Below are 19,399 nucleotides of genomic sequence, written 5' to 3' on the forward strand. Positions count from 1 at the left end.
CAATGTAGCAGTCAGTGGCAGGTTGATAATAATTGCTTCGGGCGAGATTGGTTGTCACTGGCTGCAATCAATTAAGATTAGCACGTGTGAAGATCAGGAACTGGTTGTAACGCTGGCTATAATTTTCACTGTCATTTGAGTGCAGTGCCCGGTCGTTAACCGCGAGATCTCGCTCTAGCACTTCTCGATGCAACCGGCTTCAATAATTATTGATCGGATAGAAGAATGACAAAAGGAATCATTTTAGTTCGGCACGTGGATCAGTACGATGGTCAAGTACATCTCAGTACTGCTGGTGGTAGCTAATTGCCAATTTCCAGTGCCGCTCATCAATCAAATCGATAATTGTTTTGAATGTTGACCCAGAAACACACAATAGAAATGCCACCAAGCCAAAACACGGTTACGCAATGACCCCCAGACGTGGACCAATCGCTCTTTGTAGCTTCTGTGCGAACACTTCAAATCGGCAAATAATTATCCTCTAACAACACACGCCGCCATGCCGTAGAGCGATAGAGACGACCCGCGGCCATCGGAGCTGATCATCATCGTCTGTCGCAGACGTCAGGTGAGTGTAATTGCAGAAAACTGCTGTGCAAGTTGCAGTTGTGCGTAAGTTCGATCGCCCATTCGCTGGTTGAAAGAAAAACGGGAGGTATTTCCACACGAGTCATCACCTCGGGACACCACCTCTTTCCAAGACGCTCGTGGCTCATGGCTGCTGTACAGGGGATTTGGTTTGAATGACCGGCAAAAAACACATACAGTCTCACTCTTGGCCGACAACCCACCTGAGGGCCACGTCCAAGGTTCGCCTGAGAGTGGTGCCAATGCAACGCCCTAATGAGCCTTGCACGTAGCCTCAATCTGACAGCAAAGTACAACAATTTCATATCTCCGTCGACTTTTCTAATTACAATTAGGCATACACATCGTGGGGCTGCCGCACGGACGAACGACTGCCGGTTCAAAATTATCTGTGGTGTGGTCCGGTGGGTTTAGAAGTTGCAACTAAATATTTGCAATCATTTGACCATTTTATTGGTTAACCTAAATTTGTGTCGATAAATTATGAAATTATGCTTTCGTATCCAACCGACGAAAAAATCGCTTCTTTTCTTTCTCTGGTCGGTCGACTTATGGCAAGAGACGGTGCAGCCGGTGATGTGGAGAGAAAAATGCAATAAAATGCACTGGTGCGGTGTGCTTTTGTGGGTAGAACTGCAGGTTTGGGTAGGATATATGACTGGCCATATGTTGACCGTTGAAATGGGCTTCATAGTAAAATGTGAGAAAATGATTTAGAGATAGCTATATATGTACTCAGCTGGTTGCTGGAGCTAGAAAAGTATGTTAATGAGCGTTAGTGAAATGTGGGTTGGTTTCAAAATCTTGAGTTAGTTGCTTGAACTAGAGCTAAAATTTAATTGTCATTCAAACAGCTGTGTCTCGGTTGTAATACATCGAATGAGTGACTCTCCTTTTTACAAAATGTATCCTTCTAATTGGTGCAGTCATAACGACCGTGTTATTTATTTAATAAGTTGAGATACTACCTTTAGCTTTACCTACAGATCTTGCACTGAAAAGCTTATTCTATGTTTGACGTAGGATTACGTATTTCGGCAGCATATTGGGGGTGCAATTTCCAAAACTCAAAATCGACAGCGTTAAAAAAGTGGTCAGTTTTTGACCATTATAACTCTGTCAATATCGATTGGATTTTAATTCTAAACAAGCCATTCGGTTGGAAATTGTTCTACAAATCTGCTAACATGAACACTTAATCAATATTGAAAATTTCACAACTGTCCAACTGTTGCAATGGTGATCGCTGGCGCAAACAGCGCTTTCTCTAACACAGATTTCAAAATCGAATTCCATCCGGTCTCGCCGAATGGTGCTTATTCAGTCACCGTGTGTGCTGGTGTCATCAACAGTGCTTTCGGCGCGTGGTGTTGAACATTGTTCTCCAGTACACAACGAAAGGCTGCCCGCAAGCAGCGAGCTGCAGCCCACATGAGCATCCATTCACCGAAGAAGTCGCACCGCTACTGATCGGATTCAGTATCTCTTCGTGAGTCGCTGTGGTCCATCTATGCCAAGCGTGTCACCCTCGTTCCAAACAACATACAGCTCGCCAGTCTCATCCGTGTTGAACACCCTCAACATTACTCAACCATCACGAAAAAACGGTTCTTTTCAGGACCACCATATATTATTGTTGCTAAAGAGCTACATCAGCAAGCTGAACTGTAGATTGATCAAGACTTCCCAAGTATCCCGATTGTTGCAAAACGGTTGGGAAAACTTATATGTGACTTATTTCAGTCACAATCAAGTTGCTGCAACCGGAATTTAGCTTACTCTGGTGGAACTGTTGACCTCTCTCGTTAGGCCAGCGAAAACAGTTGTATCAACCTCAGCCTTTGACTTACAGAATCCGAGAGCTGTGGATTGACGGAGGAATCTGTCATGGTCCGGTGACTAAGAACAGGAACCACAATAGATCATCCAATCGGTTGCAGTGGATCTGTTCTCCAACAAACGTGAACAAAAACAAAACGTATAGTATAGTATTTTTTTGCATTTAAATAGTTAAATTATAGCTAAAATCTTCATTCTCAAATTACGTCTGATGAACACTAAAAGCTTCTGTTGGAAAGTACGAAACTGAAAAATTATTTTGAGGTGAGAATAAAGTAATTTACATTACGATAACTTACTTACTGGAACTCACTACTTAATAATTTAATTACTAAATAGAACAAGTTGAACTCGATTATTCGGTTGCTAAAAAAATCACTCAATCAAATCACCCGAATAATCGAGGCGTTTTTTTTCATTGCCGCTTATCAAGGACAGTTAAATAAATGATGAATATTAATGAAACTGGGTTTAAAGGGTGATACGGTCAAAATTTGGTCAAGGGAAAACGCGTGTAAATCGGTGAAATCGTTTATTTAAAAAATCAAATTAAATTTCTTTTTCAAGTTCAATTAGTATAAAATTCAGGAAAAATATTCAGTTAGGCTTCCGCTTTTCCAAATCCGAATTGCCGGGCCTTACGCTTGACCCCTGCCATCAGATTTAATACAGCCACCTTGTCCACCTTCTTCGCCGCAGAAAGCTAGTTTGCCTTGAACTGCTGCTCGCCCTTAGCAGTTTTTTTGGTCTTCTTTAGGTTCCGCTTGACAATAGCCCAGTATTTCTCAATTGGGCGGAGCTCTGGCGTGTTGGGAGGGTTCTTGTCTTTGGGAACCACCTGCACGTTGTTGGTGGCGTACCACTCCATGGCCTTTTTACCGTAATGGCAAGATTCCAAATCCGGCCAAAACAGTACGGAACAACCGTGTTTCTTCAGGAAAGGCAGCAGACGTTTATTCAAACACTCTTTCACGTAAATTTCTTGGTTGACAGTCCCGGAAGCTATGAAAATGCTGCTTTTCAAGCCACAGGTAGAGATGGCTTGCCAAACCAGATATTTCTTTGCGAACTTTGACAGTTTCATGTGCTTGAAAACATCTGCTACCTTTCCCCTTCCTTTTGCCGTATAAAACTCCTGTCCCGGAAGCTTCTTGTAGTCGGCTTTGACGTAGGTTTCGTCGTCCATTACCACGCAGTCAAACTTCGTCAGCATCGTCGTGTACAGCCTCCGGGATCGCGCTTTGGCCGTCGTATTTTGTTTATCATCGCGATTTGGAGTCACTACCTTCTTGTAAGTCGATAGTCCGGCTCGTTTTTTGGCTCGATGCACGGTTGTAGACGATACACCCAGCTTATTTGCGGCATCTCGGAGAGAGAGGTTAGGGTTTCGCTTGAAACTACCGGCAACTCTCTTTGTCGTCTCAGCGGCTTCCGGTTTTCGATTTCCCCCCGATCCAGACTTCCTGGCTGTCGACAAACGTTCCCCAAACACTTTAATTACATTTGTAACGGTTGATTTGGCAACTTTTAGCGATTTTGCCAACTTTGCGTGCGAGTAGCTCGGATTTTCGCGATGCGCGAGCAAAATTTTGATACGCTGCTCTTCTTGCTTGGACGGCATTTTGACAACTGAAGAGTGAATTCCAAAATCAAAATAGGAGCAACATTCTACACACACACACCTTCAAAATGAGGGGTGTTCAGGTTTTTTAAATGCAAAATTGAAAGAAATACGTCAAGTTGATATTGACCAAATTTTGACCGTTTCACCCTTTATGTGCCCAAAATGAACGTTTTAAAATTATTTTATTCCTTTTTCCTGATGATGGTCTCATATAGCAGTAACTGGAAAACAACTTTCAATCTGATTTTTTGGCGATCAATTTTCATCTCACTTTCTTGAACAATGGCTGAAGCCAGTCAAAATTTTGAGTGGAATCTCTGCGCTCATCTGATGTTTTGAAGCCACCCACAATTTTGAGTTGATCCATGACAACAAAGCTGGGTCACCCTCTGATCCCCATAGCTTAGATACATGTAACGGGTCGAGTGTTTTGGGAAGAGGAACTAATTACTACCTTCACTTAAGTGCCAGGTAGACGAATCAACCGTGAAGGAGCGATGGGCTCAAATGGACCCGTCCCGGCTTGGATACATCAGGGCGAGTTCAATCAAACTCTTAATGGCGGCAAAGCAGTTGCGAACTCCGAAAAGGGGGACTTACCAACAGGGTAAAGCCTTAATACATCGGCAAAAGAGGTTTCCTATGGTGGTTTTCCTCTACTTGCCTACAGGGGAAACTTATCGATACGCGGAAAAATGGTGTATCCAATTAGATCCTTAAAAGAACAAACCTGCTTTTCCATTCTTCTCAACTAGATTCTAGGGTCTATGGCGTGCCAAGAAGAAAAGGTTTTTTTTTCAGGTGTGTTGTAAGGCTGGTTTTTCTTTTCTTAAATCGGTGATGGGGTTAGTAGAGTGTGTACAATGGGCTGGAGAGTACTTAAAGTTATCTAACCTGTTTTTGGACGTGATTTTTGCGATATTCTGCAGGGTGCCGGTGGGGGGTAGTTTTCCACCAACGGCGGGCATCGTGGTGGTACGACAAATCGTTGTTTCGATGCGATATACCACGCGGTGTGCGTCTTGGGTATCGCGTCGTCGAGCTTCGAGAACGAGGGCACGAGGTAGCAGATTACCCCACGTTACTAAGGTGAGTTTCCGATCGGTGGGAACGAAGCTTTCCCACGATTCACCTCAACAGGTGGCTATCGACGGATAGGTGGCGTTTGGGTAGTGCCGGTATCGTTGGGCGGCGTCGAATCGTTGGGGTTCTGTCCGATAATACGGCCAAAACGTGGACTCCGACGCTCGGTCGAGTCGGTCTGGTGAACGGGATCGGCCGGTTCTATTTTTCCGTTCCGAGGAGTGCACCCTTGTTTGAAGGGTTTACATCTGTGCGTAAACCTTATCACCCACGCGTATTCCACGTAAACCTCGAATGCACTTTTTTTTTAGTTTCTATTAAGCACCGTAAAATTTCCAGACGAATTACAAAACTCGTTACTTTTTCTACCACTGTTTCCCACTAGTCTCTGCTCTAACCCGATCTCGCCCTTCACGCAGTTTTGAACCAATCTACCCAATTGGGGAGTCTCTCTAATCTCGACTCGTGAGTCGTGAACGAACCCGAAGTCTACCTTATTGAAGTTCGGTTCCCATTATCGCACACGTTCGGACGAGTCTATCCGGTGGCATAAACTCTACCTACCAATCGTCATATGAATTCCTCGTTTGACGTTCTTTGTCGATTTGAATCCAGAGACGTGGAACGTGCTTCGCTCATGTGAAAATAGTAATTTAATGAGGTTGTGTAGGAATGTATTTTAACTTATTTTTTAATAAGTGTAACCTTGTTACATACATTGGATTGAATTTGGTTGAGATCTGGATTTGCGGGAGAGCTCTAATGTTTGTATAGGAAAATGTATGGGAAGTAGAACAAAACTGTTCACATACCTTGCCTTAATTCAACAATAGCTCAATTTTGACTAAACCTCGGGTATAGATTGAGTATACTAAGCGGAACAACTTTGTCGAAAACTGTACTGATCCACGAGTAAATCAATTCAATCAAACGCACTTTTCGTCGAGTTGCATATGTTTCAGTTTCAGGACACTTATTTTTACATGCCATGTTTGTTTACGGTCCATGATTTACACCAAAGCTGAATTACGTCTCGTGTAAAAATAATAATTTCTAAGTCTGTGTACGCTTTGTGAAGGTCATGAATATGTAGATGATATGGTCCAGTGTGATGTCTGTGATTTCTGGACCCATTATAGTTGTGCTGGTAAGACAACAGCTGTAAAGGAGGTTCCGTAGACGTGCTCGAAGTGCACAAATATGCTGAATGTGCCGAAAGGAACCAAGAAGTATGTCCCAAAGAAACCACCTAGCAGAAAGAATAGTGCGAGGAGTAAAGCCAGATCCGAATCTGGAAAAGGAAGTACCAATGAGGTAAGCCTGGAGGAATTCCTAGACCAGTTGCAGCAGGAGAAAAGTGCAAAGGATAAAGCGCTGGAGGAAGAGAAATTCCTCCATGAAAAGCGATAAGAGGCTGAGCGGGAGATTTTTCAAACCAAGAGTTATTTTCCGTCACTCTTTCAACAAAGATTTAACTAGATCAAGGATTTAGGGATTCAATTAGTATTTTTGTTAAGCACGCAAACGATGTAGAATGAGCTACTTACTAGTTAATTAGGGTAAATCAAGTACATAGCGTATAGGAACAAATTGTAGGTTACCAAATTTTAGGATCAAATTGAAGTATCTAGATTAACTAAATATAGAGTTATTAAATTCAATATTTTCACGAACTCCTCCTTCAACTAACCTACTTCAATAGCTAGTTCACTACAAATCACTAAAATTTAATCAAACGATAGGTATAGTAACAAATTTAGGTATTAACTTAATTTAGCTGTAAAACGTGTTCAAGATGATTTGGATAAACTCACAGTCAGTGATGGAAAAGTTCATCAAAGTTCCCTATGACTCGCGAACTTTTCCCTTGGTGAACTTCGTGAAATATCGCGAACTTTTCCAACACTGCTCACAGTTCCGTTGAACCAATCGGGACGTCTGCCATTTCTGACACCGACCGTTACCGTAGCTCTCCGAATCTCCCACAGAGTTGTCGCTGGGTTTCGTGGTACAGGGTTATCCCGATATTCCGAACAGTCATGATCCATAAATTAGTCGTAAATTATTCATGTTTTGGACACTATATTATTAATTTTGATCCATAAACCTCTACCTAAAATACCCTCCCCTTGGCTAGTTTTTGCACCTTGCTGTTGGTGAACGGGCTTAATTTCATGCTTTATAGTGGAGTGTTGGAGACGGTAGGTTTATGGTCAGCGTTGCTGGCTCATACCGCGATAGAATCATAGAGGTAACTCTAAGACCAGAAGGTACCGAAGATACGTGCTCAACTTTTTGGCTCAGCTCTGGTACTATCTTCGGTCCCAAGCTAATCGATGCACCCCTCGAAACATAGGAAAATCTATGAACCCCTCATTTTATCTGTCAAACTTTCATAGCAAATCAAAACAAACATAGTGTAGTACTAGAATTTCAACTTGAATGGGATACGTTAATCGTTTGCTTGGGACCAATAGGCTAGTCAAGTAGTGAGCCAATTTAAGATCGTTAGTTTCGAATTGATTGTTGATAGAATGGCGTCATGGGCAGGCAATGGAGATTACTAAGCTTCCCCTCTCTGATAAACCGCTGCATGAGAGAACCAAAGATCTAGTCTAGTAGTGATAGTATCACACTTGTTACTCCTTTAATTGAGAGCCGCGTCGTAGTACGCTTACGTATAGGCACTGACGTTCGGTGTGATACTGGCGGGTTTTGCCGCAAATCACTCTTATTTTATTTATTTTTACGCAGATAGATTTATTTGGGTTTGCAAGGGAATTATACTATTGAAATATTTCAGAAATTGCCCAACGGTGCTCCTTCTATTTGCGTGACAAGCTTTTATTGTTGCTTTCATTAAAGTATTACTCAGAAAACAATGAAGAAAATGATCCATAAAAAATCAAGTTTGCGCACTTAATATAGGCATGATCCATAAATTAAACGTATATTATTCATGTTTAGGACACTATTTTCTTAAATTTTGATGCATAAACCTTGAAAAATTGCTCCACTGCATATCAACTTAGATTTACTGTCCGGGTAGGTGTATTTTAGGTAGAGGTAATTTTTTTTTTTGGTATCAAGCTGGAGCTGCGTGACAGCTTAGTTTTCAAGACTTGACCCATTTGAATAAATTTTGCTTCTATCTTTGACAATACAGCAGAAGGACTAGCCTATGTTGGCTGCTTGAACACTGGATTCCGTGTGTATTGTTTCAAGATAGTTATAGAAAAAATGCTGTGACGTGTGCGCGAATAAGTAAATCCGTTTCGAACGAAATATCTAAATTATGTAAGTTACGAAAAACGTGCGAATTCCGAAAGCATTGCGAAACAACCGAAGTGAGAAAGAAAGGCTTATTATCATTTAGAGAGTGCCATCAAAATAAATGTGATAGCCTATGTTGGCAAATTGATTAATTTTGGTTTCCTCCCTAAATATTCTACTTAACTCAGTAAAGCTTTGCTTCAATTTAGTTATTTTACCGCACGTTCTTCTTCTTCTTCTTCTTCTTCGCATTTCAAGCTTATTGCTTATGGCATATTAGCTTATTGCGTGCTCTCAACTTAGTGTTCTAGATGCACTTCCACAGTTATTAAAATGAGAACTTTCGATGCCTGCTACCATTTTTGCATTAGTGTAATTGTGTGGCAGTACAATCATACTCTATGCCCAGGGAATCGAGAAATTTTCCAAACCGAAAAATTCCTAGACCTGACCGGGAATCGAACCCAGTCACCTCCAGCATGGTCTTGATTTGTAGCTGCGCCTTTACCGACTGAGCTAAGGGAGGCCCGCACGTATCAATCATTTCACGATTTCGCGACCGTACCGAACAAATTCTATACTACAGAAGCTCAAAAAAACTTTTGGTGAGCTCTACCGCATTGCGAATCACTTCTGCGTAAGCTCCGTAGACGTAGGCACGTTGATTCCGACAACCGCGAAAAGTTAAACATGCATCAATACCACATAATGAAAGCTCGATTTTACGTATGGTTTAGTTCATGGATTAACATTGACTGCTGTTTAAAAATGTAAGTACTTCAACACTAAGAAATAAGTTAACTCAAATGCTTTAACCGCATATATAAGAGATTGCGCGTATTGAGAGAATAATATAGTAATCGAGTACAACAAACTCAGGTGAATACAATACCTCCAAAAGTTTAAAAGTTATGAATTGTTACATGCCTCTACTTTTACTTATTTCCTAAACTAGATGTTTTTAATGGAGCGTTTTTCTATATTTTATGGATCATTTTATCAATTCTAAAGGTGCATACTTAACTATATCTCGCAACATTGAGGACACATTAAGCGATCCTCCATCCGCAACCCCCCCTGTAGAACTTCTTTCAAATAAATATTGCTGGTCACAGAATGTTACACTCTCCTCCACCTTCCTCGTTAATGCCGCGTTGAAACTTGTGCTGATTCATTAATTTTTGACAAAAACCAATGCACCAATCAGCTCCAAAAAAAACTGTTTATATCATCCTGATAACGCGTACTTTGAACAACAGGCACCAGTAGCCAGCCAGCTACCTGACTTATTAGGATTCAGAGAATGTATTGATTGACTCAGGATAGCTTTCTGTCTAGATCTTTCCCTTGTGAAATGTGCAGTGCGATTTTCAAGAACGAATGTGGTGTAAAGAGATATAGAGAAAAAGTGATCTGATATTTTTCGTATCCTCGGAGTGTAAAACTTGTAACGGGAAGCTCTCAAGAGAAAACGTATCGCACGAGAACATGATATTTTGGTGAGAATTCCATCACTGGTTCCTTACATTTGATCGAAAAGTGATCATGAACAAAATTGTAGCTTAGAACATTTTCAACAAGCGCCGCTATAATTTTTTTATAGCAGAGTGAACTGATGAATTATGAGATGGATGTGAATCGAAATTATGGTTTTCCTATAGTAATTTCCATATCAATTTCAAATAGTTTGTGCCAAGTCAGTTTCTTACTAAATGAGTTCAAATTTTGGGTGACTAATCAGAACCCCAATTTGGAACAGTTTGAGCGCTGTGAAGTGAAAATTTCAAATTTTGTATCAGTCTAGTGCTCAACATTAGCAAACAGCCCCAAAGCCAATGTAAACATGAGCAAAACTTTGTTTATTAGTTCCGTAGCATGGAACAATATTATACTTCAGTCAAACTTTAAAAATTGTTATATTTTAGAAAATAAGCACATTCTGCATGAGCGCACAGTTTTTATTAGCACAAGCTCATAGTAAGCTCATTGCACGTCTCTTTATTTTTGACTTGCATAAACATAGATGTATGTGTTTACTCGTTTGTGGTTTGTGCTGTTCCCTATACCCGAGCAGGAGATAATGACTAATGAATACCTAATTCTGATCTGATAACAAAATTTGGTATTGGATAAGAGGAAACATACCAACAAATTACATGCAAAATATCTACTTTGTAAATAGCACAACATTGATATTTGGATACCAAAAGAATACCTGTGTGGTATTGTTTTGGTATTGCATTTGCATAATTTGGTATTGGAATGACATTTTGGGAACATTTTCGTTGGTATTATTTTTTGGTATTTTACCTCTTATGTCAGCCTCATCCATACCAATTTATTGTATCGAGATATTCGTTCCTGTTCGGGTATCCCTGCTTGCATCACATTAAAACCAACCGGATCGTATGTCTTTATTTCGAGTTTGGTCATGAATTATAATATTGGAGATCTGTTACCCGTTGAACTAACTTTGATAGTGCAGGTAGAGCTCCTAAAGCATCTAAGAAACGGTCTGTAGATACTTTGGAGAGAGTTGACGATTATTTAATGTTCATATAACTTTGCAGCATTCTGTTTGAAAGATAGAGGTAGCAGGAAGTTGGTTTTAAATGACTCAAAAACTGAAGAAATTCTAACAGGAAACTAGAATAAAGTCATGTTCGGCCGACAAGGTTGAGTACTAGAGTACTAGAGTACTACTTTTCAAATGAGTTCTTAATTACACCGTACTTCATTTGCTTCATTCATTCAAAGTCCTCAGGTCCATTTTGGTCAGCACCACAGTTAACCCTAATGGATGAAGCTAATCTACTGGAACAAAATGCCTCAAAAAAATGTTCTGCCCATGAATCACGCCTACACACAGGGTACAGCGTTGGATCCTTTAGGATAAACTCCGAACAGAACCGCGACCCTTTCAGATGAAATCCAAAGAAGGCGCACGCATGGTCTCCACTCTTCGCTACGATAACAACACATGTAGGCAAAGAACATCGGAAAGGGACAAAGTAGAGGGAAAAAAAATCACATACAAGTGCATTTGACAGCTTCATCGTCTGAATAATTGTACGCTTTTTATTGCCTTCTTTTTTTCTTTCGTAAATACGGTTCCCTCTCCTTGGGTGGCGGAAGTTTTCCGGGGGTTTGCTCTTTTCCATATCAGGCAGGCAGAAACAGGCACATGTAAAAAAGTTATTGATTAAAATTCTTAACTTTGAAATTGCTTTCGAAAAGTTTAACGGTTTTTTTTTGCTATTAACATGAAAAGAGAATAGAATTGCCCGGAATTGGATTGTGTGATATGACTTTAGAAAAGGGTTTTCGTTTTGGATCGCTCAAGCTCTTTTCAGCACTACTTGCCAGGATAGTTTTCCCTGATGACTCCTCGTCACAAGCACAAAGAAAATACATGCCCATTTACAACAATGTTTTGACAAATTAAACTTCAATTTCATTCATTTCAAAGTGTCATAAAATTTTAAAATTTATGACTTAGTTTTTGAACGCCTTTCCAGAAGCACTCACACGTCAAAGGAACGGCAGGTAAAGGCATCCCTTTCAGCACAACAATTTGTAGTTGTAAACTGCTGTTTGCTCTCGCTGGGATGAAAAGGGGTTGGATATTGATTTGGTATTTGGACGAAGGGAAAAGTCAACCTTTCGATGTTGTTACCCCTCCGGAGTCGATTACGGTCGTAATTGTTGTCGTTTTAAAGTGATACAAAGTGTTGTAACTGGATGCCCAAAAGGGTTGTGTGATTAGTAAAGCAGGGAGGTGAATTAATAAACGAAATAAGTTTTCATCTTTGGAAGAATGGAATAATGCTTGATATTTAGGGACGTAAAGGCCATGGAAAGGTTTTGTCATGAAAAGAGCTGTGTTGAAGAAGGTTGCTGTATTTGAATTGTTTTGTGATTTACAGTTAAATAAAGAGGTACTTTGTAGTCAAAATTTACTTTCTTACAGGAAAACATGTTTCTACGGAAACAACACAGCAAAAGGAGACATGTAAAGGTAATGATTTTTTTCTGATTTTGTTATACAGTAATGGCCCGATTTAGTCAGTCCCCTTTTTTAAATCTTTTCTCATCTACTACGAAAACCACGCGCTTACACAACATTACAATATACCCTTATTTTTTCCTTGGTTGTTTTCCGTGCTGAGCACCAATGATACCGACGCCAGGGAGACAGCTCCCAAACCTGGACCCTACCTATCGAACCATCAACTCATGAACCGGGGACCAACGGCTTTACTTCCCTTCCGAAGGAAGGCGTGATCGGAGATGTTATGCCTCAGAACATCCCGGCGGTGACGACTGGGATTGAACCCAGTCCTGCTGGGGTGAGAAGTAACCACGCTTACCACTACACTACCGGTGCCGCTAAAATATAACTTAAACATCTATCTTGATGATGAATCAGTCAATTTTGAATTTATGGTTGTGTGAAGCTATTTAAGGATTAGCGTCTGGAAGAAAAATTATTTTTAAAGAAAATTTAATTTTATGTTCTTTGTTTATCAGGGTTTATTTATTTTTTTTTTCCTTTTGGTTTGTTTTTTCCGTCGATCTTGTTTTCCGTGCTGAGCACCAATGCTACCGACGTGCCAGGAAGGCAGTTCCGACACCTGGACCCTACCTATCGACCCATCAACTCATAAACCGGGGACCAACGGCTTTACTTCCCATCCGAAGGAAGGCGTGATCAGAGATGTTATGCCTCAGAATATCCCGGCGGCGCCGACTGGGATTGAACCCAGGCCTGCTGGGGTGAGAGGTAATCACGCTTACCACTACACCACCGGCGCCGTTGTCGGGTTTATTTATTAATTAATTATTTTATTATTTTTTCTTGAATGGAGGGGCTGAATAAATCGAGTCATTACTGTAGTTACTTTAACACATTTTAGGTCATTCGTGACTTGACTACTCGTTACCTTTAGCGTGAGAGGCAATGGATGATTAAGTTAATGGTTGGAAACTTGAAAATTTTCACAAAATGTTTAATTCGATGAAATATGAAATGATGCATATACATATCCCTTTTTTTACTATAAGGAGTCTGTCATTTGGTCGGCGAACATACTTTTGCATATATAAATTAATAAATTATCCATAAAAAAAACATAAACGGTCCTTAAAAAACACCTAAATGATCCATAAAACTCCGGAGAAAATCCCTAAGAAAGTGTGAATGATCAAAAAAAAAAGTTGTCACTATGATCCATATTTTATTTAAAATTTATCAACACATTGAAGAAACGTACCACTGAATTTCAAAATATGAGCATTGAAATTGTACGAATTACCCATAAACATAATGTGAATGATTTATCAATCAGAACGTTCAACAATGAACCATAAACTAATGAAATTGATGAAATATGGGATTGAATCCCCAATACTATGCTCAATAAGCAAAATTGTTCACTGATAAGCCACCGAGCTCCTTTCATCATAACAAACCATTACGATTAACGGTTGCTGGCAATATGAAGCTATTGAAATAAAATCGGTTTTTCCCGGGTGCGTGTCATATGTTTTCAGGTTTTATATAAACAGTAAAATTTTATTTCAGCAGTAGATGTCACTGGGAAAAAAAACTTGTTTAATATTTTAAAGATAGTCAACCGGAAAACACCTCGATGAAAAAAAAATATAAGAATGTGGAAAATGGTTTACGTTCCAAGATCGCATTATATTGTCAAATTATATCCCATAATTGAGAAAAAAAATTAGGTCCGAAACTTTAAATCACAGGCAAACCGACATAACACTCACAATCACATTCATCGCAAATAATGTTTTAGTTGGGAATGTGCTTGCATTTGTCATGGTGGCGCCACTGAAGCATTGAGCAAGCCACCACATTTCGAACTTATCAGTGATGCCATTTTTGTTTTTCACGTCTAGTTAGTAGATGTCAGCTCTTGAAAATGATAAGTTGTCAAGGCATCCCACTGGAGACACATACCACATTTGACGAATACAAAAAAAGTTGTTGAATATTACATCAAAACTGCTGCACATTAGTCATTCCGTTCCTAATATTACAATGTACGATGTACATAGAATTCGAGAACAAATCAAGCTGAACATTGCATTCCCAAGTAGCACACTTCAGCCTCAACGAGTTCCAGCAACTTGATTGCTACTGAAATAAGTCACATAGAAGATTCCTCGACCGATTTGCGACAAGTGTGCTACTCGGGTAGGAGTAACATTGATCGATTCTCTTCGTCGACTTTCTCTTTCGTTAATAACTTGATCCTAGAACTGTTTCTTGCTATGTTTGTTGTATTAGATGCTAGATAAAAGCTTCTTTTATCGATTTGTGTGCTGAATATACCTGGGAATGTCTTTACATGGCCGTGGGGATGCAAATAGAAAGTCGACGAAGAGAATCTGTCAATGTTACTTAGGACCTAATGCTTGAAATCATGTTGATGACTGTAATATTCTATCAACTTTAACCAGTTATTGATATTCAATACTTCACCATGAATATCATTGATTGATACATCTTACATTGATACATCTACATTTAGAAAGGGCACTAATAAATGATGCATTACCATGTTTAAAAACTTCTGTCTTAGTCTTAATCTTAGCTTTTGTGAATTATTCGTAGAACCGACATCACTGACTTCGATCTGTTTTGTTTTTATTTAAAACAGCTGACGCGTTGACAGAATGTGGATATACAGTGATAGAATAAATTCTTACAACTCCCCATCTTCGATTGAAAGCTAGATAATTGGATGAATTTTCACGATTTATTTGTGTCGTTGGTTCACTCGTCGGTTGGTCTATCGAACATACAAAAGTTTTACTATCTTCGATCGTCGTTGTCGAATGCAGCCTTGCAGCTTATTCAAAGTATCCCGATTTGCGCTAACAATTATCCGGTGGCTTGGAATCTTCTGCTGGAACACTTCCAGAACCCTGCTCGTCTGAAGCAGTCGTATGTTGACGCCCTTTTTGACTTCGCTTCATTCAAACGAGAATCGGCAGCGGAACTTCACAGTCTGGTAGAGAAGTTTGAGGCAAACGTTAAGGTTCTATATCAACTCGGCGAACGAACGGAGTACTGGGACATTCTGCTGATCCGCATGCTCATCATTCGACTTGATCCGACGACAAGGCGAGATTGGGAGGAGTACTCTTCGACCAAGGATGCGATCACCTTCAAAGAGCTGACGTCATTCATCCAGCGACGAGTCACGGTGCTGCAATCGATCCAAGCAAAGACCATCGAAGCGCAACCGTTAACAGTACAGAAGAAGCTATCTCAACGTTCCGTCTCGAGCCACGGAGCCAGCCAGTTCAACGCTCGGAAGTGTGTCATTTGCTCCGACCACCACCCACCATCTATAAAGGGAGTTTTTCTAAGCTTTCGATCGATGAGAAGGAGAAGGAAGTCCGTCGTCATCAACTCTGTCGTAATTGCTTGCGAAAAGGTCATCACTCGAGGGATTGTTCGTCATCCACCAACTGCCGCAAGTGTCGTGGACGTCATCATACCCAGCTCTGCCCGAATGATTCTTCTTCGTCGTCGAACTCTAAGTCTGTCAGCCTCCAGCAATCGAAACCTGCTACTTCTACCCTAGCTACCGGTTCTCCGACCACGTCTGCGTCTGCCACGGTCGTCGAGTCAATCAGTTGTGCTTCTACTGGCCGCAACCAGAAGACAGTTCTCCTAGCTACTGCAGTCATCATCGTGATCGACGACAATGGGGTTGAACACATCGCTCGTGCACTCCTGGACTCAGGAAGCGAATGCTGTTTCATCACCGAATGTTTTTCGCAGCGCATCAAGGCCCAACGGAAGAAGATCTACCTACCGATAACGGAGATCGGTCAAGCGTCCACTCAAGCCAAGCTAAAATTCTCATCTACCATTCGTTCTCGAGTTGGCGAGTACTCCACCAACGTCGAATTCCTCGTTCTGCCGAAAGTGACCATCGATCTACCTGCTACATCCGTGGACACTTCGACTTGGGACATGCCACCCAGCATTCAACTTGCTGATCCGTCGTTTGACAGCACTAATCCTGTGGATATCATCATCGGCGCCGAAATCTTTTTCGACGTGTTCAAGGTCGCAGGTAGAATTCCTCTCGGAAACAATCTTCCAGTTCTAGTTAACTCCGTATTTGGTTGGGTAGTAGCTGGAAAGTCCACTGTCAGTCCGTCTACCGCTCTCGTCGTCGCTAATGTCGCTACCGTCACCGATATCCATAAACTTATGGAGAAATTTTGGACAATCGAGGAAGACAGCTCATCGACAGCGTACTCCGTCGAAGAAGCAGCATGCGAGGAACATTTTCAGCGAACTGTAGCTCGTACCCCGGAAGGACGTTACGTAGTCCGCTTGCCTTTCAAGGAAGACGTGCTTAACCAACTCACTGACAACCGTCGTACTGCTGTTCGTCGCTTCCATCTACTTCAAGGTCGTCTGGTTCGTAATCCCGACCTTCATCAGCAGTACAAGGCATTCATCGATGAATATCTCGATCTCGGACATATGCAGCGCATCCACGACTATGAGAATCCAGCAGTTCAGTACTATTACCTTCCTCATCATGCTGTGATACGTGAAGAAAGCACGACAACGAAGCTACGGGTTGTCTTCGATGCCTCGTGTAAAACGCCAAACGGACCTTCTCTCAACGACGCTCTAATGGTTGGCCCGACGGTTCAAGAGGACATCCGTTCAATAACTATGCGCTCCAGGAAGCATCAAGTTATGGTAGTTGCTGATGCTAAAATGACAACTCATCGTCTGGAAACCGTCACCGAACCATCTGTGACATGTGCATTCCACATGTCATCAAATCCCTTTTTCCCATAGACAATGCTAGCAGGCCGCACTTGTAGCTTTATGCTGAGAAGAGTCGAATTCTTCCATAACCCTCGTCAGTCATCGACCCATTGCACTAGCATGTCGCAATTGGACGTTTTACTGCAAAACAAAAGAATCATATTTCAGAGTCATTATACTATGGCTGTTTCAAACCCGCCGGCAGCGTATGAATGCTGACCGTGTGGTCTCTCCCAAATTCTCACTCTCTTTTCCACTTATGCCTTCTCCATAACCCATCGATTGGTGATTGGTTAATTAATACATAAGACTTCAAGTGCCTCCAAAACGACAGCCTAGGATAAGTTTAATAAATTGAATAAATTCATTCTCATTCTTACCGTCAAGTATGTTACATCGTAAATCTGATGACAATCCCCAGGCAGGGATCCTTATATGGCATACCGTGACATGTAAAGTTGTTCCGTGTTAAGTAGTTTTTTCCAAACCAAACAGTGCCAAAGTTCCAGAATCAGTGCGATAGTATCAGTGCCGTACGGAATTAAAAGTTAAAGTTGAGCGATGGGAAAACACCAGTCAAAAAACATTAACCAAAACGGTGACCCGCAAGTCACCGTAATACAGAACCAAGAACAGCACAGTGTAGAACACGAATTTCACAATCTGTTACTATGGTTAATTCTTATGACTGTGCTCGCTCAATTAGTGATTACGCTGTACGGAGAGTATAAAAAACGAGAGAAGAAAGTCGCGTTAAATGCTGCCCGATCGATCGCGGCACTAAATGTAGTTTAAAGTGAAAATCGTCTCAAAGACTGAACGCGAAAATTAAACACTTGAAAAACAATTGAAACATGTGAACAAGTTGAAGTGAAAGGTGAAAATTGCTACAAGAGAAATTTTTACGGTACAGACAGTACGGTACGGTAGTGACCAGAAAATTTTCGCTCGCTTTGATAAAGTATATGGCTGCAGTGGTTCTCCAATCATGTTCGGTCACTGATGACAAATCATGTTCGGTCAACGATAACAAATGCCCGGAGCACCCCGCTCGGCGAGGCCATCCAGCATCAAAGCTACGGACGATTCAACAACTAAAACCATAAGGTGTTGAGGAGTGCGCCTCCACCTGGAATGAACTTGTGAGGGGACGCAAAGTGATGCCGTTCATCAGCAGAGGCCGGAAGATTTCAACAAATGTGCGTGTAAGGTAACCACCTCCGCTGAAGCAGATGAATTGTGAGTTATTTTTATTTTTTTTTTAAAAAACCATTTCCGTTATTTCGAAAAATTGTCATGAAAGACAAATACGACTCGTTAAAAATACTACTTGAAGAACTAAAGGCTAAGAGTGAAGTCAGGTCTTCAACCCGAATTTTAAATAAGAAATTAACTACTGCTACGGATTTATACAATCAAATTATTAGTAAATTAGGTAATAATGAAAAACATGCCCTAATACTTGAAAAGGCCAAACTAGTATATGAAACAATTATAAGAATTATTAAAGAGAAAAATCAATCAAAACTAAACTCATTCAAAGGAGTGGCTACAGCGATCATTTTCACAAACAGATTAATTAATCGTCAAAAGATGGCGAATATAATGGAAATAGTAAAAATTATTCCGCAATTAATTGTGCCCTTTAATGGGGATGGAGAGAAATTGAATAGTACCATAGCAGCATTGAACGCATGCAAGGTACTTATCACAAACGAAAACCGCGCAGTTGCCATTCAGGTCATTCTCTCGCGACTTGAAGGCAAGGCCAGAGCGGCAGTGGGAGATAACCCACAGGATATAGATGAGATAATTAGAAAACTTACGGAAAAGTGCAAAATAACAATTGCGCCAGAAACTGTGATGGCGAAATTAAATACCACAAAACAAGTCGGTGAATTAACAAAATTCACCGAACAAATTGAAAAGCTCACGTTGGAGCTTGAAAGAGCTTATCTTAATGAACAAGTTCCGGTGGATACGGCCACAAGAATGTCGGTCAAAGCCGGTGTGAAAGCACTCGCTTCTGGCATAAGAAGCGAGGAATCCAAATTACTAATAAAGGCAGGGCAATTTACCTCGTTGTCCTCTGCAATAGAAAAAATTACAGAAAATGAACCAACACCGACCAACAACATTTTACATTTTCGCTCGAACAA

At 40.8% G+C, this 19,399-nt stretch overlaps 1 protein-coding gene across 1 annotated transcript; it reads left to right on the plus strand.

Moving 5' to 3' along the window:
- Positions 1 to 225: 225 nt before the first annotated feature.
- Positions 226 to 17,270, plus strand: LOC135709180 (uncharacterized). Its single transcript, XM_065231403.1, has 4 exons — positions 226 to 276; positions 512 to 571; positions 15,358 to 15,690; positions 15,810 to 17,270. Exons 1-4 carry the CDS (start codon positions 226 to 228, stop codon positions 17,268 to 17,270), a joined length of 1,905 nt encoding a protein of 634 aa, XP_065087475.1.
- The last annotated feature ends 2,129 nt before the right edge of the window (positions 17,271 to 19,399 follow it).

The sequence above is a fragment of the Ochlerotatus camptorhynchus genome, unplaced genomic scaffold, assembly GCF_037179485.1.
Source record: "Ochlerotatus camptorhynchus isolate MF236.1 unplaced genomic scaffold, CSIRO-AGI_Acam_v1.1 ptg000353l, whole genome shotgun sequence".
In the NCBI taxonomy this organism is placed as follows: domain Eukaryota; kingdom Metazoa; phylum Arthropoda; class Insecta; order Diptera; family Culicidae; genus Ochlerotatus; species Ochlerotatus camptorhynchus.